The sequence below is a fragment of the Podarcis raffonei genome, chromosome 1 (assembly GCF_027172205.1).
Source record: "Podarcis raffonei isolate rPodRaf1 chromosome 1, rPodRaf1.pri, whole genome shotgun sequence".
Taxonomy (NCBI): domain Eukaryota; kingdom Metazoa; phylum Chordata; class Lepidosauria; order Squamata; family Lacertidae; genus Podarcis; species Podarcis raffonei.
The window spans coordinates 51,215,822-51,237,487 of NC_070602.1; the positions used below are offsets into that span (position 1 = coordinate 51,215,822).

At 45.0% G+C, this 21,666-nt stretch overlaps 2 protein-coding genes across 4 annotated transcripts in view; one reads left to right on the forward strand and one right to left on the reverse strand.

The window, feature by feature from the left end:
- The first annotated feature begins 1,246 nt into the window (after positions 1 to 1,246).
- FREY1 (Frey regulator of sperm-oocyte fusion 1) lies at positions 1,247 to 5,258 on the forward strand. Its single transcript, XM_053387334.1, has 3 exons — positions 1,247 to 1,354; positions 2,525 to 2,598; positions 4,607 to 5,258. The coding sequence occupies exons 1-3, from the start codon at positions 1,290 to 1,292 to the stop codon at positions 4,741 to 4,743; spliced, it is 276 nt and encodes a 91-aa protein (XP_053243309.1). The 5' UTR covers positions 1,247 to 1,289; the 3' UTR covers positions 4,744 to 5,258.
- Positions 5,259 to 6,315: 1,057 nt separating this feature from the next.
- Positions 6,316 to 21,666, reverse strand: part of MAPK8IP1 (mitogen-activated protein kinase 8 interacting protein 1) — a 59,304-nt gene continuing 43,953 nt past the window's right edge. For all 3 annotated transcript variants that reach the window (XM_053387320.1, XM_053387315.1, XM_053387317.1), the window contains exons 4-12: positions 21,108 to 21,189; positions 18,234 to 19,109; positions 16,803 to 16,878; positions 15,493 to 15,665; positions 14,618 to 14,727; positions 12,139 to 12,258; positions 9,288 to 9,358; positions 8,417 to 8,515; positions 6,316 to 7,517 (exon numbers count right to left, since the gene is read on the reverse strand). In XM_053387320.1, the coding sequence (XP_053243295.1) occupies positions 7,445 to 7,517; positions 8,417 to 8,515; positions 9,288 to 9,358; positions 12,139 to 12,258; positions 14,618 to 14,727; positions 15,493 to 15,665; positions 16,803 to 16,878; positions 18,234 to 19,109; positions 21,108 to 21,189 (1,680 nt within the window). In that variant the 3' untranslated portion in view covers positions 6,316 to 7,444. The remainder of the gene's footprint in view (positions 7,518 to 8,416; positions 8,516 to 9,287; positions 9,359 to 12,138; positions 12,259 to 14,617; positions 14,728 to 15,492; positions 15,666 to 16,802; positions 16,879 to 18,233; positions 19,110 to 21,107; positions 21,190 to 21,666) is intronic.

A 21,666-nucleotide genomic window follows, 5' to 3' on the forward strand; every position in this document is an offset into this window, starting at 1 on the left:
TGGTAGGTGCCATCACCACCTTATGGAGGGTCCTTGGAGGGATTTATGGGTGAAATGATAGACTACTGCAGTCACTACTGGCAAGAGGCCTTTGTTTAATTTCCCCTTCTTTCCTACTCCACAGTTTTGTAGCAGCGACCAGTGGCTAGACTGATTGGAAGCCCATTTTCGCTAGCTCACCAGTCTTCAAAATAAAGCATAAATAAAAACAGAAGTGAGAGAGATGGAGAATTTGAATTTAAAGAAATGGTAGGTGAGAGAAAAAAGTTACAATCGGGTTTCTAGTCTCCATCTGATGAAGACTGCCCCTATAAGTTGAACCACATGGTTCAGGGCAGTTTAAAACAGGACCAGACATACACTGTATGCTTCAGTTGTGACACCTTAATGCAAGCAACTGACAGATTCCCCTTCTCTGTGAAAGCTGGAGAGTGTGAGATTCTCCTATTATGTCCCTGAAGGCTTCATCCACAAATGTCTCTGATTCTCAAGAGAATAAAATTGTCTCCTGCGAGCCACAAGCTCAGTGTACCAAGGACATAATGTTCAGCAGGCAGATAGGCGTACATCTGTTATACAAAATAGCACCTTTGATATCCCCCTCATCTGTGCTAGTATTTCTACCAGTTGTTTATTAATACACTTTGGAGTTTGGTCTTTATTAGGTAAAAAAAATGGTGGGGGGGGGGGAGTTCAGAATGCCTCAGTCTCCTCACTCTGTCGAACTTGCACGGCTGCCTAACTCACTAGTTCAGGCATAGGCAAACTCTGCCCTCCGGATGTTTTGAGACTACAATTCCCATCACCCCTGACCGCTGGTCCTGTTAGCTAGGGGTGATGGGAGTTGTAGTCCCAAAACATCTGGAGGGCTGAGTTTGCCTATGCCTGTACTAGTTACTTGGATGCTGTGTTACTGAAGCCTGGCTGGCGCATAAGCTGGGGCTCTCCTCTTGTTCCTAGAGAATGTGACTTCATGGAAAGAAAGTGGGCATAGGATCAACTATGCCTGGTGAGAAAGTACGTCATGTGGGATGAAGCTTGTTTCTCTGAAGCGGGGCTCAGCTAAAAGAGCTGTAGAAGCATGCAACTTTGCCTGAGAGGACACTTTTTCCAAACGGGCTGCACAAGTTTCATTCTTAGGCTGGCCCCCATTGGGCAGGCCCATTACCTAGGAGTCAGAATGCTGTGTGTTCTTTACCCTTTGTGATGGCATTGTAGGCACTGGGAGCTGTCTTAAGTTCCATTGCTAAAAGCCAATAAGAGTACCATTGTTGGATTTGACTGGCCGGATGGGATTCCTGCTTCTGTTGCTTCTCCTCACAGAGAGAGGGCTGTCCATGCCAAGTCTTCAAAGGTAAAACACTGCTTGGTGGTCCTGCACTCTCCATTAGGGGAAAATAAATAAATGTGTACAATGAATTGTATACCTGACTCTTGCCACCCAGATATGGCATGGAATGAGGGTGAAGAAAAGTGGGTCATTTGAAATAAAAGCCACTTGCCTGCCTTTCTTTAGGAATCAGGTACACTTTATTAAGGATTCATGGCAGCAGGTTAAATCAGAGATAGTCATTAAGTCTCAGTGCATGACCCCTTCTCAAAGGAAACTTGTGCCAAATATAAAACAACAGCTAGCAGTAGGATTATATTCCAAAGGCTCAACATCTGGGTAGATCAACCCATCTCACATGCCCTAATTCCTATTGAAATTGTCAGCAGGCACATTTTAGGGATATTTTGCTCCTGCTGGCACTAAGAAACCCCCAATATGTGGCTTATGCTCATTCTTCAGGGTTTGTTGGGGGACTAAACAAAGGAAGGGAGGCCTCAAAGAGTATCATTAGACAGAATTTTACCAGGGTTAACCAAACAGCACTGGACTGAATCAGAGCATGATTTTCATGTTGCATTTTAGTGTAATGGCCATCACTGTTTTGGTATAGTGAACCACTTCAAAGATGTATCAAGTCAAATTTCTTTGGAGAATTTAGATTTTCATGCAAACCCCTTGATTATGATAAATGCTTCAAATCACTGCATTGCTGGATGTCCTGAAGAAAGATGCAGAAGGGGTGTGTGGAAATGGGGCCACAGGCGATACAAAAATAAGATCTTCAATAAATACTGCAGTTATCCACCATCTTTTGGGTCTGTACATGCTTTTCAAACAAGACATTATAAATGGAAAGTGATGTAATAAACAGATAAAATTAATTAATAAGGTTTTAAATAGTTGCATTTTCAAAATGTGATTTGATTACATCTATAATTCCTTGATCAAGAAGATATGTTAAGGTTTGGAGGCAAGTTTTTTTAACTACGGGGGATTTATTATAGGCACTTGCACTTGTTTTAATTGCACATTTGGGCTAGTGCTCTGTGCTTTGTTTTATAAATTATTATTTGGCTGGGAAGGTGTTTTGAAATAACCACGTGGGGAACTCCCTCCGCGCTAATAGTCCATAAGATCAGGGCTTTAGGCAGCAACCATCGCAGTTCCTGACCTTGTCCTCTTCTGCAGCAGGCTCAGTCCGTCTGTCCCAGAGGAATTCTCTGCACCCCTGGAGCTCCAGCAGCAGCACTTTGGCCTGGTGGATGGCATGTATTCCTTCCAGTTCCTACTACGCAACAGCATAGGGCAAGGAGAGCCAATGTGTTACCCTCCAGATGTTGATGGACTACAGTTCCCACCATCCCTGACCCTTGCCTATGCTCGCTGGGGCTGATGGGAGTTGTAGTCCTTACCTCTGGGCAAAGGGATTGTCAATATATAGTCACAAGTTGGGGGGGAAAGTCCCTTCCATGTTATTAGAAGAGAAACCTTTCCCAATTTTTGGTCCCCAGATGTCATTGGACTACAGCCCAATTATTCCTGGGCAGCAAAAGTAATCATAGGGGATTGGTGGGAGTCATAATCCAACATCTTGGGGATCTGTTGGTAGGGAAAGCTGCAGCAGAGACATTGCTGACCAGTGCAAGATGGCCTGAGCATTTCAAATCTATTCTGGCGTCACTGTTCCAGCTACCAAATTTCTGAACTTAATTCAAAGGGCTGGTTTTGACCTATAAAGCCTTATGTAGCTGAAGGACTGCTTCTCCCCAACATGAACCAACCTGGATCCTCCATATGTGGTTTGGGGTTGTCCTCTGTGTGCCCTCTCCAAGGAAAGTGAGGTGGGTGGCAACACAAGAATGGTCATTTTCAGTGGTGGCTCCCTGATTATGGAAAGCTCTGCCTAGTACTGCCACTGGCTACTTTTAGGAACCAGGCAAAAACATTGCCATTCAGCCAGGCCTTTAACTTGGAGAGTTTTAGATACTGTTCCCTCCTTTAGTGCATGGGATACAAACCTACCTAGACCATGCGTTCATAATCTGAAGCCCTTCTTCGTGTGCCTCCTCCATGAGAAGTCTGGCGAGTGGCAACATGAGAAGGGGCCTTTTCTGCAAGGCTCCCTATTTGTGGAATGCTCATTATACAGGGAGGCTCATTATACACCTTTAGGCACCAGGCAAAAACGTTACTGTTCAACCAGGCCTTTGGCTGATTAACATCCTTTTAAATGTGTTTGTGGGAGGGCTTTTTATTGCTTTGTTCTTTTTATTATGTATTTTCATCTTGTATTCTCATGCTATGAACCTCCTTGAGATCTACAGATGAAGGGTGGTATACAAATTTAATAAATAAAAACAAAATTTTGAGTTGACTTTTTGTAAAAGAGAGAGCAACTAATAAGTATTATTATCATTATCATTATTATTATTAATCATCGGCCACAACAAAACCCAGCTGTATCAGATCACTTGAGTTTTCTTCCATGACCAGCTGCACCATCTATTCTCTGGATTCAAGAGAAAGGAAGAAAAAGCACCCCTCTATCAATTTCAGCCCCTCATTTGAGTCTGTATGGAATGGAAGCAATTTGAATGTGTTTCTGTAGGGAGAGGTGGGTGGAAGTGGATAAGGCAAGACTCTTGATTGACTTTTGACACAACGCCTCTGAATGCCACCACTGTTGCTTATTAAGCCAAGAAGTCTAAACTGACTAGCAAACATGACAACCATGTGCCTTAAGCATCCTAGAATGCCCTGTTGGTTCAAATAAGTCAATCCTTAGAGCACCGATGGGCAACCTGGTGCCCTTGAAATGTTGCCAGACCACAGCACCTATCATCCCTGACCACTGGCCATGCTGGCTGGGGCTTATGGGAGCTGGAGTCTAACAACATTGGAGGAACCCCATGTGCCGCTCTTAGAATTGCATCACTGCAAGCATTTTGGTGTGCCAGTTGAACCACCCTCCCTCTCCTCAGCTTGCATGAGGTTCTCACGATCCAATTTCAGGGTGCATGTGGGGGAGGAGAGGGGAAAGCCCTATTGTGCAGGCAGAAGTCTTTGCACAGAGCTTCTTCTGGCAGCGCTCAGTAGGTGAATCACTCCTCCAGTTTCCCCAGCCCTGCCTTCTAGTTAACTGCCTCGAGGATCCCATAATATGCCCCTCTTAGGGCCATGTGAGCCTTCGCTTCCACATCCTCCTATGTCATTTTTTTCTCTTCCTGCCCTGCCATTGCCACACACTTCTCTTACTAGCTCCTGTCTTCACAGATTATGGCATTAAACCAAAGATGCCCAACTTCCGGAGACGGATACAGCGGAAGGAATCGGAAAAGCTGCAAAAAGCACACAAAAGCAAGCGGGATGAGCCAAATTTTGAGGAGTATTATTACGACGACCTCCTTTGAGTCTCTTAGGGAAATGCAAATAGAGGTGCCACCTCTGAAGTGTACTTGCACCAACTAATTGATCTGCCACAGGCAGCAAAAGCCCCTCAAACCCAAATCGCCTAGTAATGTAAGAAGCGTGATCTTCCCCTTCCTTTGCTGTTTCACACTTGCATGCCTCTCTCCCATCCCCCCAGTTCTGCCTGCTCTATGCATCCATCCTACAGGCACGGCACTTGGCACTCAGCAGGGCAGTTGCAAGGTCTTGGCTCACATCTCATGTTTTAACTCTTATGGGTGTTGAGCAAAGCTTGAAAACATTTGATGAGGGCCAGAGATGGGTGGTTTTTTGTTTTTTTTTTGCTGCAGAGGCTGGGATTTAGTTGGCCACAGCTTTCTGTTGCCGTTGTGTTCTCTCCCTTGCCACCCCGGTCATGACTCTTCTTACTGTGGGTCCAATATTTCTTCCCCTCTTGCCAATTCTTCTATTCTTTGCTCCCGACGCACAATAAAATTCCAGATTCTATGGAAGCTGACTACTATGAGTTGAATTGTTTAATGTAAATATATATACAGTTCCATATTTGACAAAATTGATTTCATTTAGGGCTTTTTTGGTGTATAATTGTTTTTGTTTTGAGAAAAGCAGAAGTTAAGTACCTCAATGGCTCTCCAGATATTGGACGACAATTCCCATAATCAACGTTTATTAGTATCCAACAGCATCTGAAGGGCAACAGGTTCCCCAACCCTATTTTAGGGTCTCCCCAGCATCTGGTAGAAATGCAGACCCAAAACCCTTTGAATGCCGCTTAATAATTGGCTGCTTTCCTTAACTGGCAACAACAGAGCTGCCAACATACATTCTATATTTAGCTAGAGAAGAGGCTAGTAGATTAGGAGATTTTGTGGCAGAGTCCATTGAGGTCCTGGAATTCTGACATCTCAAAGCCTTTAACCAGAATAGGGGAATGTGACACATTTCTGGTGGTTGCAGGGGGCCAACAGCTGGGTAAACTCTAGCAAGACTTCTCAATGATTGTCAATAACTAATAAATTAAGCCCCCTCCCCATTGTATCTGAAAGCAAAAAAAAAAAAAAAAAAAAAAAAGACACACAACACCAAGGTTCACAAATATATGGAGACAGAACCTCAATGGAAATGGGAGGGAGTTGGCCTCCATCTGTCTTGGGAGACAATGGAGGAGTGCCATGCACCCCACCCTGCCTGAAAGCCAAGCTATTCCAAGAACGAGATCTACAAGAGAGAGTTGTTTCATAATACCCAACATAGTTATTCGACACTATTGGATTCAGTGGGACCTTTCCAAACTTTTATAAGCCTATGCAAGGTTTATACCTGTACTTTTGAAAACTGAAGATGTGTGACATTTCCCTGGAACTCTGATGTACTATAATTTGGTTTCAAAATGGGGGTTGCAGAACCTGGAATGTTGCTATGCTGCAGCTGGTGTGGCTCCCCAAGGAAGGCTAGCAGAATGTCAAATTTGGCTCTTGCAATTCCCAGGAAAACAGCAGTTTGCTTAGAGGCCTGAGTCTCCTTGGGCAACAAAACGACAGCAACGCAGGCTCTTTGAAACATCAACGTTTAATCATTGTTGTCATTAGAGCAGAAGCACAGAGCCCCCTGCTTTTGGGGGGGGGAGGGGGGAGAAGGGCAAAGGCACACCTTTCTGCAGCTCTTATTAGCCCCTAGTCACTCATGCTATTCTCCCAGCTTTGCTTCTTCTCTGTGGGACCGAGCCCTTCCTGAATCATTTTTGTGCTTATGGCTGGAGCTCCTCTCAAGCCCCTTAATGCAGATGAATCAGATGAACCCTGGCTCTCGTGTTCTGTGCAGGGTCCAGATTCCCTCCGTGAATGCAGAACCTGCAGCTGGAGAGTGGGTATGGAGGGAAGGGAGATTTAGAGCAAGGGCCGGGGTGGAGGAGCTCTTTCCATCAGCAGATTCCCAGGGCATGGGCCCTCCCTGGCTGTCTACATGCCTTCAAACTGGGAGGGGCTAGGACAGGCACCAGTGTTCCTCCAGTGGTTCCCGGATTTTTTGCAGGCACAGGATAAGAGACTTGGATGCTATCTCTTGGGAACTGGCAGGGCAAATGGCCACCACCCCCATTCTCTGTCTCCTACTCCACTATTCCCCAACCCCACCATTCCCAGCCAGGGACTGGGCTCACTACTTGCAACCATCCCCAAGCTTATTAGCTATTCCTTCTTCTGCAGTGGAAGAGCAGCATTCCCATCTTACTAAACTCCCAATGTGAAGGGCTGAACACGGCAGCTAGAACTAGAGCAGGCCCCAAATAGACTCGAGCAGAACTCGTGGAGCCCTCTCTCTCGCAGTAGCACCAAGGCAGCCCATTCAAGTGGGCACTCCCAGTGCCCATGCCCACTCTCCTCCTGTACCAGCGGCAGCAACACCTGCTTCCGCTGGTGGTGCTTTATTTCAGATAAACAAACGAACGGAAAAGCATATTTCTTCTTCTGATAATAAACCCTTTTTTTTTTTTGGTCCACCCACCCCACCCATCCCAAACCCCCAGCCCAAGGAAAGAGGAGGGGCACTGAAAGGGGTGGGGCTCTGCGCACTGAGGAACACTGTTCCCACGCCCACTCCTCCTTCCATCTCAAAGCAGCTTGTCCATGCACAATGGGGGGAATGGCCCTTGTCTGTACAGGAGGGCGGGGGCTGCCCCGGCCCCTACTCTAGGTAGATGTCCTCTGTGGGGCACGTATATTCCACACATTCCTTGTAGAACTGATGGAAGGCTCTCCTGCAAAAAGAAAACATGAAATGGAATATCAATTGGGAGCTGGGATTCTTCCACAGACCAGGCAAAGCAACAAGTTAGAGCTCAACACTGAGGCTACCAAGAGGACCTTATTCGACGCCTCTACTGCATCTGCAGAAAACAGTATTTGGAAAGAGGTAGATTCCATCATGGGAGCAGGGCTGGGACAGGAGAGTGCCAAAGCTCTGCCTAGTCAGGTTGTATGGGGTTCAATTCCAATCTGCCACCTCCGATGATGTGGACAGGCTGCTTGGACGAGTGAAACCTACCACCTAACTCCTTGACCCTGGTCCATCCTGGCTCATCAAAGTGAACCGGGTAGGGCTGGGCAATGGGCCCTGTGGGGTGGTGAATGCTTCTCTCAGTGAGAGAGTCTTCCTGGACCCCCTTAAAGAAGCTGTCATTAAACCACTCCTTTAAACCCATCTATGGACCTGGCCATTATGGCTAATTATCACCCAGTCTCAGATCTTCCATTCCTGGGCATGGTGATTGAGCGGGTGGTCACTGAACAATTCCAGGCACATCTGGAGGATGTGGACCATTTGGATCCCTTCCAGTCGGGATTCAGGCCCCATCATGAGACTGAAACCACCCTGGTTGCACTGGTTGATGACCTCTGGTGGGCTAGAGACAGAGGTCAAAGCTGTTTCCTGGTTCTGCTGGATCTCTCAGCAACTTTTGATACCGCTGACCATGGTATCCTTCTGAACTGTCTAGGGGGGTTGGGAGCTGGGTGAAAAATGGCTGATCCCTGGCCACTAATGCTTCTACTGACATCTCCAGTACCCATCCGCAACTGACACACCCCTCTCTTAGATCCAGGTAGACTGGGATCTTTGTAAATAGCAGGAATTTTCAGGATGTAGCCTGAAACTCACCCTACAGACTCTGCAAGTGGTTTGGTGGACTCCTCTGCAACAAAGACATGGCACGCAAATCTGTGGTCAGCTGGGTGCTTGGTGATGAACCCAAAATACCTGAAAGAGAAAACACAATACATGAGCTTGGGCTAAAGGCTGGGTCTCTTTTTAATACGATACAATATCTTTATTGTCATTGTCCTTTGCGGAACAATGAAATTAAAAAACTACATAAAACTACCGCAAAACTACATAAAACTACATAAAAACTACATAAAACTACATAAAAACTACATAAAACATTCAAAAACCCTAAAAACTCTAAAACCCCATTTTAAAATACACTATACTCTGGTATCCTAGGCTAGGAATGAATTCTCTAACAAAGAAACAAGACCCATTGGTTCCACTCTTCCTGCAGGTACAAAATATACCTCCCTGAAGAGAAAGCCGTTGGTTTTGCTTTGCATGTGTGGGCAAAAGCAGGAAGTGGGACAAATACTTTTCTTCCTGTGCAATTTGCATACCAGACAAAGCTGGTAAACAGCAGCTCACCTGGATCTCTAAAAATAAAGCTTGATTGAGAAGCCAAATTCACAGCGGTCTTCTGGCTTCTGTCTATCTATGTTGGTACCAAGTGGAGGATAAGTGTAGGCGATACAGTCTGATTAACAAGATCACAATGCTGTTATATGAAACTTCATGCCCCCCCACCTTTATCAAGCATATTGTTTAGTAGGGATTAAGAAGATTGCTATACAGGAACTTCCTATACAAGTTACACTTCAAAGCCCCAAACTGCCTAGGATACACTGCAGGATAGTGCAAGGAGGAAGAGCTGTGTGTCTCCTTTGCCATGAATTCATTTCGACCATCCACCATGACTTACTTGTTGTTCTTTGGGTGGTATCCACAGAATGAAATGTTCTTCAACTGGAAAAAGTGGCTACATTTATTCCCCTGCAGGACGGAGAAAGCAAGATGTTAGGCTTGGGTAAGAGTTAGGACCGTTGAGGAACCAGAGCCATTTATTGAAGGAAAGGGAAATTAAAATGTGTTCGGATCCCTCACCCTTGGGAGATCCAAGTCACAAATTAAAAGGACCTCATGCTGTGTTTTGGGGAAAGGATATTCCATTGTAAAACTCTAAACAGTTTATCTGTGCACTGCAAAAGCTTGTATGGTAGGAAGTACAGGGGAAATTCCAGGCAGGGCTGATGAAAAGGAAAATTAAGTCATGGGAGTCTTGCTGTACTGGCCTCAGAGTGAGTAGGGTCCCCAGACTCCTGATTTGTCCATTTTAAATTACTTATATCCTTAGCCGTTGTAGAACGAAAGTTAGGAAGGAAAACGTGCATAGACTATTTTGTGTGATATGATTCCCATCTTTTAGCAATTTTAGTCAATGAGTGAAGTCGCAGCTGTGATTGACAGGTGCTATGTTACACACACATCAGAGGAGACCCCAAAACAGCTCCAAAACAACCAAGGAAGTCCCTTCTCCAAACACTTGAGAAAAACATCAGCCAGGCCCAGTTTGAAGCCATTTTACTGTCTTCCTTGCTCTATGTGTGACTTTTTTCTAGATGGAGAAAGAACTGCCTAATTCATTCTGAAGGACCTTCCAGGTTCTTTTAAAAGCTTTTCTCTTCCTTTGGCTTTCCCTGGTAGAAATGGGATTGTTGACCAGAAACAATAACTGAAAAATCCAGGATTTTAGTGTAGCTGTAATTGGGCAGTAGCATGTCTACCCAAAAGCAAAATTAGCAGATAGGACAGTAAGTCATTCCTGCTCTTTCTAACTCAGAATTAATTTCATGCAAGAAAAGAACTTTTTCCAATATTATGTGATTTTATTTTTTTAAAAATCCTGCTAATGCAAAATACATATCACAGGGGGGTACTGCAACTGAGAGAGCTATGTGGGTTACATCAACCCTGCAAAGTAGCCCTAGCGTGCTATATTCAGGCCTGCTAGGGAGGGGCTGAATAGCCTCTTGGTGCGTTGGTTTCTTCTGCCTTGGTTAGGGAAATGCAGTTGAGGGTGTTGTTAAGTGATTGTCAAGTGGATTAATTGCTTTTTCAACCAAAGGGTGGGGGAAATAGGAGAATTATTGGAAGCAGCTTGTTATTCCCAGTATGATAATCAACAGTTACTTACTGTTGGTCAAGAAAAAGAAAAGGGTGTCTGTTTGTCCTGTGCTAATAACACTGTTTTAGTTGTTAAGGAATAAAAATAATAACTAATCACAGCAAATGCTGCTAGAATACACTGCATTCAATCTTGAATTCATCCAGCCATGAGCACTTAAACCTCAGTCGCTGTATTTCTTATACCACTTTTGGTACACACCCTCCCCTACCATCTGAAATATCGTGTCTGGTCTTGAAATGAATATAGTAATGCCAACCTAAGATCAATTGATGAAGCATAACGTAACAGGTTAACAACTCAGGGAACAGGAGTTTATTGCACGGTTTAGGGTTGGTACTGGAGGACAGCAATGCCCTTGTGCCTTTAACAGCTGTGTGGCAGGCAGATATTTAACAGGTTAAACCTTTTCTAGTATGGAAACATAAATACAGAGCAAGCTTCCTCCGCTGACATTCTGCCTCTCAGACATATTATTACTGATGTGCAGCTCCTTATCTATTTTTGGACTCTTCATCCCACTCACAAAAGATTATATAAATTTCCGTATGACACAAAGCATATGCAAATCTGTATCCTCTTTTGTGAGTGGGGCAGAGGGTCTAATCCACATACAAGTGTCCTGGGTCCAGAAAACCCTGTTGGCATCACTAGTTCCAGATCATAAGCTTCTTACTCTCTCCTAAAGGGTCTTATGCAGGAATACGAAAGCGGGGATTTCAGGTTCAGGATTATAGGAAGGCTGCAGCAGTATCAGAGTCAAGCAATATTCTTGTACCAGCTACAAAACGTCCCAGCCTTTACATTGTGTGTCATTTAACCTTCAATAAAGGAAAGGTCTTGATTCTGTTACAATCATTTCATGAGATAGAATTGAATGGATTCTACTTTAGCTTCAGTGCACAAAATAATGGGACAGTTGGTTACACACATTTGAAAAATAGTAATACATTCAAACAAATGTTTTGTTCAAGCAAAATAAATTGAAGCCAGCTGTGTTGATTAAACACAGCCCAAGCTCAGATAATTAATTAACACGCTATCATATACCGGTATATTTCTCCCAGTCTTTCTGCTTTCAGGTCCACTGCCCTTGATTGACTCTAGTAGGGCATTTCCATTGTGAACAGAATGCACTTTCTGAATGGCTTTGCTCCTTCCTCTTGAAAGCTCCATGTGAGCTACTTATGCAGAGAGGCTTTACTGCACAGATCCACAGGACACCGGTTAAAATAGTAGCAGACGGGTTTAGCAATGCTTCATAGATTATTAGAGCAGCTTAGCAAACAGACCTTCCAGTGCATTAATATACCTACAGCCTGGGAGCATGTACTTTTGCATCTGGACTTCAGGGCATGAATATGACTCTGCCCTGTTATCCAATCCCCAATAGACTCCTTCAGGAAAAGACAGGAGGCACCGCCAGCCAGGACATATGCAAATCGCTCTCGTTTGCATGCTCTCTTTTGTTTATTGGCCAAGGGGTAGCACTGAGCTGCTGCTGGAAGATGTAATAATAATGAGGCACAGAGAGCACAGAACCCAGGAACAGTGCTGGCAGCAGAGCTACACATGTGGTCAAGCCTACCTTGCTGGGATCCTTAGAGTCATCGCCTTTCACAGCAATCTTGACTCCTCTCATGCTGATCTCCAGGACGCAGCTGGAGGGCGGGTTAAAGTGCACGGTGAGGCGGCGAGTAGTGGCAATCTGTGCCAAAACAGAAAATTTGCACCAGCTGTCACACAAACTATCTGGAGTTTCTGGTGACGCTGTTCTTCTCACGGAAAATATCACCCCCCCCTCCATTTGATATAAAACTGGGGTCCCCATTCCTCCTCCCAGGTTGGCAGTTTCAAGAAACATTGACTTCAAAGTACCTGAAACCAGAAGATGGGTGATCTGTTTTGGGAGTGGGAGGAGACAAGGGTTGAAGGTAGACATAATGTCCCAAGATTGCTGTATATATAGCCATACATATACATACACACCCACACTCCACATTAATATATGTTAAATTCATTCTTCACATTATTTAAAAATTGCAAAGTATTAACATCAGTTGCAGAACTGCTATATGGACGGCGAATAAGGAGTGGCATCGGTGATATCACTGGCATTGGTCAATAAGCAACCTCCACAGGTATCTTTCCCACATCAAATACCAAGAGAACTGCTTTTTTTTGAAGCTTAGCTGGGAAACAACAACAAGAAGAAGAGGAGTTTGGATTTGATATCCCACTTTATCACTACCCGAAGGTGTCTCAAAGTGGCTAACATTCTTCTTTCCCTTCCTCCCCCACAACAAACACTCTGTGAGGTGAGTGGGGCTGAGAGACTTCAAAGAAGTGTGACTAGCCCAAGGTCACCCAGCAGCTGCATGTGGAGGAGCGGAGACGCGAACCCGGTTCACCAGATTACGAGTCTACCGCTCTTAACCACTACGCCATACTATACTAAGTGTGTTAATATTTATAACCCATGATAGCTTTTGGTGGAGTGCAGGAGTGCGTTCCCTGATACCACCTGGATAGTGCTTTAAGTGTTGTGGAGGAGGCCCTGCTCATGGTTCTGCCAATGAGCATGGCTTGTCTGGCTATGAAATGAGCAGGACCTTCTCTGTGGCTGCACCTCAGTTCTGGAATTCCCACTCAATCAAGTTATTGCACTTGTCCCCAACACTGACATCCTTTCTCCGACAGTTAGAAGCACACCGGCTTATTCATGCCTTTGGTGAAGGGCGAAGAGGGTATGGATGTCTCATTAATCTTCTCTGCTGCATTAGGTATGGTGTTTGGTATTTCAACTTTTTTAATTGATACATTATTTTACACTGATTCTGTTGTTTTATGATGTGGTTTTATTGTTGCAAGCTGCTCTGGGCTCCGTAGGGAGGAAGATAACAACAGCAACAAATGATGAGCAGTGTGTTTTCAAACTTGCCTACTGCTTAATTCCTTCTATGTTTTAGCTCTCGTTCCCCCACTTCCATCTGAACTAGTATGGCGTTATCAAGGAATCTTGATAAAAGATTCCAGAAAGCACACATAACTTTCAGATGTTGCTAATGTACAGGATGAGGGTGAACCAATGGAAGCTTTATCCATTCAGGATGGACTTGCATATAGTGGGCAGCGTAAATGCCAGCAGAGTGACAAAAAGCCAATTCAGAATGAAGTTACCCCAGAAAGACATAAAGCCTATTCAGAATGAGGTTACCCCAGAAAGAGCAGGTTTGCAAAGTAGAGTGTGTGCCTCTTTAATCTAGGCCTCCTCCTGGGCTTTATGTCCAAAGCGGTGGTCCAACTCTATGTCCAACTGCACCCCTTGCTAGAAGATAGAGATCTGGTCACTGTGGTGCCATGCCTTGGCACCCTCCCACCTAGACAGCTGCAACATACTCTCCACGTGGCTGCTCCTAAAGGTTATTCAGAAGATGCAACTGGTCTAGAATGCAAACACCAGACTGATTTCTACCAACAGCCATGGGGAGCAGATAATACCAATCCTATGTGAGCTCCAACGGCTGCCAGCTGGTTCCAGGCCAAGATGCTGGTATGGACATCTTAATGTCACTCACAGCCTGGGCCCAGAATATCTATGGGGACCATCTGCATATGTATATTGTCCTCCCTAAAGATACAATGCAGCTAATCTCCTGGTGGTTCTATTTTCTATTGAATTGGTAGCCACCACAAAAGTGCTTTCTGGCTGGAGGCCCATAGACTGCAGAACCAATTGCCTACAGAGATCTTCCAGATTCAGGACTTTGCCTTTTTAAGTAGGCACTAAAAGCAAGTTTATTTACCCAAGAAGCTTTTTATGGTTAATGTGCCAATTTGGTACAGTAACTTAACACACCCACACACCACCTTCCGATAGTTTTCTTGGCATTTTAATCGTATGTTGGTTTGATCTTCTCTGCCTTGAGAATAGTTGTATTTTCAATAGTTGCATTGAAAGGCACAATATACATTTTCTAAACAAAATAACATCACATTTTCCCTTCCTCCAAAGAAAATATCCCATGGGAAAACCATGGCTTAGCAGGGATGGGCAGGGACAGTACCTTCTGCATAGCTGCGCACAGCACATCATTGCCTTTATGATATGGAACCTGGACTGAGCCGAGAAACTTCACCCGGTACTGGTCCACCCAATCGCTACTCTTGCTTGAATCTGAAAATCAAAAATTCAAGGTAGGTGAGAAGAATCCGATTCACATAGATATCCTACATGGCGTAAAGTTAGGAGGGAACAGACTTCTGGTTGCTCTAACTACTGACATAGATGTCAGGGATGGGACACAAGTCGTGAACATCTACACTCCTTCATATGAATGATAATTTGTACACCAGCTTTGTCCTTTCCCCTTCCACTTTGAAGAGTGTCTGAAGTGTCAGCATTTTCTCAGGAAAAGTCCTGGTTTACAAGACAGCTCTGAGCCAGGACTGAAGTGCACAAGCACAGAGCAGAAATGGGTACAAGCGGCCAGATATGTGTGGGTAGCAGAACATTGAAGTGTTGGTGCTGACCTTTAAAGCCCTAAACGGCCTCGGTCCAGTATATCTGAAGGAGCGTCTCCTCCCCCATCGTTCTGCCTGGACACTGAGGTCCAGCTCCGAGGGCCTTCTGGCGGTACCCTCACTGCGAGAGGCCAAGTTACAGGGAACCAGGCAGAGGGCCTTCTCGGTAGTGGCGCCCGCCCTGTGGAACGCCCTCCCATTAGATGTCAAAGCGACAAACAACTACCTGACATACAGAAGACATCTGAAGGCAGCCCTGTTCAGGGAAGTTTTTAATATGTGACATTTTAGTGTATTTTTCATCTTTGTTGGAAGTCGCCCAGAGTGGCTGGGGAAACCCAGCCAGATGGGCGGGGTACAAATAATAAATTATTATTATTATTATTATTATTATTATTATTATTAATGGGTTAAGTACCTGTCATATGATCTGGATCCTTGGTGACCTCAATTGCGTAGTAAGCAGGGAAGATGCCCCGGTCCCCGGTCCTCATATTATAAGCCTCATACCAATAGTCTTCAGCCTGAACCTCCACCAGCAGAGGGTCATCGACCTCCAATTCCAGTTCATCTTCATGACGAGGCACAAACCTGAGGAGAAAACCATGCAACTTATCTAACCAAAGCTCTGAAGATACAAGCCCATTGTAAGGTTCAAGAAAGAGACCTGCTAAAAATTATGTATTGGGGTCAAAACTAGACAAAAGGTGCCTGCATGTTGGCACAGATGTTATTTCTCTAGGCTTGGCTTAGCAAATAACTTCTCACATGAGTGCTGCCACCTCAGAGGAGCTGCTCATGGAAGACTGAAGGAGCTACTTCTCCATAGTTAACTCCCTCCCCCCGCAAAAGTATCTACTTCAAACTGCCATATGCTGTTCCTCAGCTGCTACCCCACTGAAGACGCCATAATGAATGTGCAATGTTAGCTGGCCGTATCCTAAGCTAGCCACACAATCCTAGGGTACAGAACAAGGTTAGAACTCCATCTTGTTGCTAAGCAGCTACCTCATGTATGTGAAAACTTGACATGCAGGCCATGTTTCTGGAACAAGTAGCCCATGCCAAGAACCACAAGTTAAGGGAAGGGTCGTTACAAACTACCTACCTAGAATATTTCAAGAATCGTCAAACTTTTCTTTTGGTTTATGCCTGGTTGGAGCTATTGGTGAGAAAGGCTCAATAAATCTAAGGAATAATCAATTCTTTGATATAACCAAGGGAATGAATGTTAGAGGAGCTGTGTTTATTCTCTGGATTCAGCTTTGCAATGATGAGGGCCACTGTGAGGAAGACTTCTTGGTGACTCAACCAGGCATAATGGATTTTGGGTATTGGTCCAGTCCAGTAACTTTCAAAGCCTAACATTATGAATGGAGTTTTGTGTGCTTTTGGCAACTCTTTTGCACCCTATCAAGCTAACAGGGATATGTTATTTGCATACGTAAGCTCTGAAAAACAATTTCTCCCCTGGCTTAACAAATCCTCACAACCAGTGTCCAATATAGGCAACCCTGGATGTTTAATTGAAAACCTTCCATGGGTGAGAACCCAGTTCCAAGTATGTTTTTCTATCTGTACCACAAGCTGAGATCCATAGATCAAGGCCACTGAAGACACCTTATGCCTTAGATGACATCTCTGCAATTCAGGTGGTCACAGGTTGGAAAACACCACTGTTTGGGTGGATGGGAGGATTCTGGGGCAAAAGGTTTTATCTGCACTCACCTGAAGACTGCTCGGTGTGTCTGCTCTTGCTCTTCCCCATTGATAATACAAGAGAAGAGACCAAATGATTCAGCACCTGGAAATGAAGTGGGGGAAAATACTATAGGCACCTAATAACTCTCATCTTCAAGCAATGAAGTCAACTGTTTTCTGGAACCTGTTTTACCAAATCAGAAGTGCCCAACAATCATCTTAACTGCACAGCTTCCTAATTTCAATTGGTGAGCGAAGATTCTCTGTGAGGAGTGGGAATTCTATGCATGAGTAGCTGCTCTCATGTAGGTATCCTCAATGGGACAATGTGATACAGAGAGGAATAACCTGACCAATGATAACATTCTGGGTGGGTGTGTTTCATTGTTGTAAGTTCTGACAGGAGCCACTATTTCACAGCATATCCAGTTGGGAGAACAACATGGTGTTGTGCTTTCAATAAAGTTAGCCAAAGCTTTACCCTGCCAGCCTCACCACACTTCCTGCAAATGTGACGAAATTGATGGGTTCCAAAACTCAGCATAATGTAAACCTCAATTCAATATAATGTAAGATAAAATGGAGGCAACAACATGTGACAGTAGCCCAAGGATTTCCTGCAGATATCCACTAGAGAAAAAGCCAGTCAAAAAGGTCTAGCATATTTTGACCTCTTAATGAGCATCTACATGAAAACAACCAATTGACTGAGCTGGTAGCTTCTTATGGAGCAGATAAAAGGACTGGAAACATACTCCTTTTCCTTCAGTGTTTCCTTCAGAGGTGATATGAGGAACAGATTGTTCCCCAGAGTGTGTAGATTCCTCTCCCTGTCATCTCTGGTAAACAGATTTTTCGGGGAGTTGAAGTGTTTCTAAAACCCTGCTGGCCAAAGGTGATAGTGGGACAAAAGAAACATGTATGGCAACAATACCCGTGTCATATTCCTTTCAATAAATTGTCCCAAACAATCTTGATTTATTGAGTTCTGAGGAAGTATTATGCCATACATACACTTATGTTTAGGGAGATTTTGTTCCTCAACCCATTCAGACGCCAGCATGAGGCTGTAAACCAACCTTCACCAATCCAGTTCCCTCCAGATGTTTTGGACTACAGCTCCCATCACCCCAAGCTATCACAACCAAGTCATAGTCTAAAGTGTCTGGAGGGAAACCCAGTTGGCAAAAGCTGCTCTTGAACGTATTAGACATTTTCTTGAACTACACATCCAAGTTGCTCTAAGGTCTTCTGAGGTCACCTTTGGTCTTAACAAGATTATTTTTCATGGCACTGTCTCTTGTATTGACCAGCAACTTCCTTGTAACCCCCCCCCGCCCCAAGGCACTGGGTTTTAATGCCTGAGCAAATGAAATCTGCTATTATATGCTGTGAAATTTCAGGTCCCCCCCCCGCTCCAATACCAATGCTCATACTGGAATTTGCCCCAGCACTCACTGGAGGAGCGTGACCGTCCACTCATGAAGACGTTGAGGAACTTCTTGGAGAAATTGATGTCTGCCTCAGGGGTGGAGTCCTCAGAGAGACAGACAGAGTCACGTTTCAGGGCGTCTTCCTCATACTCCTCCCCAATGGCTGACTCATAGGGTGAGGAGACACAGTTGTCGTAGACAGTGGCTGAATCGCTCTCGTCGCTGTAACCTGAGTAACACTGTTTCAGGCTTACGAGTTCCAGCTGCACGTCCTCGTCTACCACAAGAGTGTATTTGACCGAATCGTAGGAGAGGGCACTGGTGTCGGAGCTCACAGATGCCCTCTGGCGGCTATGGCAGGGCCGGTAGCCGCCATTGCTGCTACTGCCATACACAGTCCTTGGTGCGTTCATTTTGTCAGGTGAGGACAGATAGTCCAGCACTTCATCCTCCTCGCTGATTGAGGTGTTAGGTTTTCCTGCCAGTTGTGGGTAGCTGGAAGTGTCTATGTCAGAGCTGATGGACATCCGGTTATCACTGGACTGTGACATGAATGGCTTCTCAGACTCCAGAGGGTCAGAATTCTTTTGCACTGGTGTGAGGTAAATCTCCTCAGTAGCCTCCAGCCTCACATCTGTCTGGTAGCGAATGCGGTCCCGATAAGCTTCTGGCCCCCGTGTCACTACTACAACGGTGGGGTTCTGTGGTGGGGGGCGGTTAGCAACCTGCTGTTTCTCCGGTGCCCGGGACGAGGCAACACAGGCTGGAGCGATCTGTGTAGCAGCCGTACGCCGGCACGGGCTCTCCGTGGATGTGCCCCGATCTTTGGTGGAGGTTGTGCTGTTTTGGTGAGTGACCTCATCACTCAGGCAAACGTGGTCATGGGGAGGGGTCTGCTCACCTAAGGGTGGGTAAGGTGGAGTTAGAGAATTTATGTCAGCCAAAGGAATGAGGGCAACAGTGTCTGGGTACATCTCAACACAGTTAATTCAGAATGGTGGCAAATGCAGCTGTTGTGAAGTCCAGTCACCCAAGGGACTGAATCTAAGGAGCTGAGAGGAGCTGTTTCACTTGGTGGGGCCTCTGGGACATTACAATAGTCAGGGCCAATAATAAGCAGAGTTGGTATACCAAGTCCTAAGTATTACCATTCACACCCCAAAGTTGGTATAAAACCTTCTAACTGGAATGGCCAATCTTTGGAATTAGTAAGTTCAAAACTGGAACAAATACGAAAGGAACTAGTTTCCAGGGACCACAAGGATCTTATGAGAGGAAGGAAATAAATGTAGCACACTAAGCAAATTGCTCTGTCAGCACAAGCCTTTCTGCTTGCCTGATGGAAGATCTGCTTTCTCCTCCTCCCATGTCCTGTTCCAGACAGGGGCGTAGGAATGGGGGGGCCGTCCAGGTTCCATCATGGAGGGGGGTCACAAATTATCAAGGAACAACTACTGCCATACTAGGGCGGTTCATAAAAAACTTTTTTTTTTGAAAATGCCTGCTCCAAAGGTCTTATCTTACTACACTAGGGATTATATAGCTATACTGTATATGAAATTTCATGCATATCAGTTAATATCTTGACCCTCCTCCACGAAAATAGCTGTTTACTTGGCTGTTTTCCTATGTTGTGAAGGCTGAAATTTCAATTCAGTGGAGCACTTACTGTTCCCAACCCTAACCTTGAAAAGCCATCTAATTAGACTTTAATTTGATTTTGACATGTTTTTAGGAAGTAATTTAATTATTGTTTGATTTTATACCAATGTTATGTATCTGATGTTAGCCACCCTGAGCCCAACTTCGGCCGGGAAGGGTGGGATATAAATAAAAGTTAATTAATTAATTAATTAATACTTATTATTATTCCTTTGTAAGAAAATATGAAATAACGTAAAACCATTTTTGCAGGTAAAAAAAAATAAAATCAAAGGTGGGGGGTGACGAGAATCTTTCCGCACCTAGTACCACCTGACCTTCCTACACCTCTGGTTCCAGAGGTTTTCTCCTGACTTCCACACAGCCAATTTTATGGGAGTGGGGAAAGGAGGAAAGCTCTGTTGCACTAGTGGAAGTCCTTGCCCAGGTTTCTGCTCGCAGGGCTCATTAGTTAAATCTTGCCCTCAGGGCCGGATTCAACTAAATTATTGTGCAAGCAGATGCCAGCACAATGTGTCCTGCTAGTGCAACAGAACTCTCCTCTCCACGTTCCCTAAATCTGCTCAGGAGGGTTGGGAGAACCCTCAGAACAGCATGCAGCAGAAGCAGAGGAGAGATTGGTATGTCCATCAAGCAGAACAGTGTAGAGGAGGATGAGGGGGCAGATCATTCCACTGGGCAAGCAGAAATGCTCTCGCTGACAGAACTTAGTTTTAGCAGGACACTGGATTCCTCCCCAAGTATTGTTATTAATTTGATATCTCCCCTTACTTCAAGGACCCCAGAATGCTGTTCATGTTGTTTTCACTTCACAACCCTGTGAGGAAAGTTGGACTGAGAGAGTTAATTTCTCAGACCATCTATTGAGTGCCTTATCTGACGGGGCTTTTTGAACCCAATTCCAGCACTTGCACCCAACCTTATCACACTAGCTCTTCTGCCACTGATTGTCTTGAGCTGATGTAACAAGAGCCACGTTGTGAGTTGGTCTTGGATTTTTAGAATAAGCCTGTTCTGAAGGAGAGCAGGCAGGAAAAGTCAAACCCAACCCCCCATGGCTCGTGTGCCACCAGTCAATTAATAAAACTATAGCATCCGTTTCAAGATGCAGGCCAAAGTGAAAACACATTAGAAGGATGTAGTGAGAAGGTCCAAGCGCCAGAGAATGTACCATCATGCAACAAGGGGGAGGAAAAAGATAGAAAGAGAACCAGTCGCTGTACAGAGATGAACTCACCAGTTTTCAGAGGGGATGACGACCGGGACACTCGCTCCTGCCAACTGTGCTTTTTCCCCAGAGAGTTGTTATTCAGAGTGTCCTGAGCAAAAGAACAAAGCGGCCTTGTAGCTGCAAGGGTAAACGGCGCATGGCACAAAGGGGGCCCCATCAACCCCCCCCAAACTCCAGCCTATGGCCCTGCTGCTTCCCCCTCCCCCCTCCAGCTATTGTCTGTGTGCATTCATAGGGATTCAACAGCTAAATCCATCTGTTGCTGCTGCAGCCGCAGATGCCAGAACCACTGTAGGCCAGATCCACAATGAAGCAGTTGAGAGAAAAGGGAAAAAGGAGAGGAGATGGAGCAAGGCATGGGGACTGGGGGGGGGGAGAAAGTACCCCCCAAGCCTTCGTCAGAATGAAGCAAAATGTCACATTTCCTGGTACCATTCACTTGTGCTTCACTGCTGCAGGGAGACTGAATCACACAAATGCTCTCTCTTTCCAAGTGGTTTTACCTTTGCCCTGGAAAACTCTCTCTTTAGTGCTAAATCAGAGCAAACAGCACTCTGCAGAAAAG

What these genes read in the sequence shown, in the direction of transcription:
- FREY1 (XM_053387334.1), top strand. Translation starts at nt 1,290, where the DNA reads ATGGGATTCCTGCTTCTGTTGCTTCTCCTCACAGAGAGAGGGCTGTCC. An exon ending in TCCATGCCAAGTCTTCAAAG is followed by an intron (nt 1,355 to 2,524) that starts GTAAAACACTGC and finishes CTTCTGCAGCAG; the next exon opens with GCTCAGTCCGTCTGTCCCAG. An exon ending in GCACTTTGGCCTGGTGGATG is followed by an intron (nt 2,599 to 4,606) that starts GCATGTATTCCT and finishes CTGTCTTCACAG; the next exon opens with ATTATGGCATTAAACCAAAG.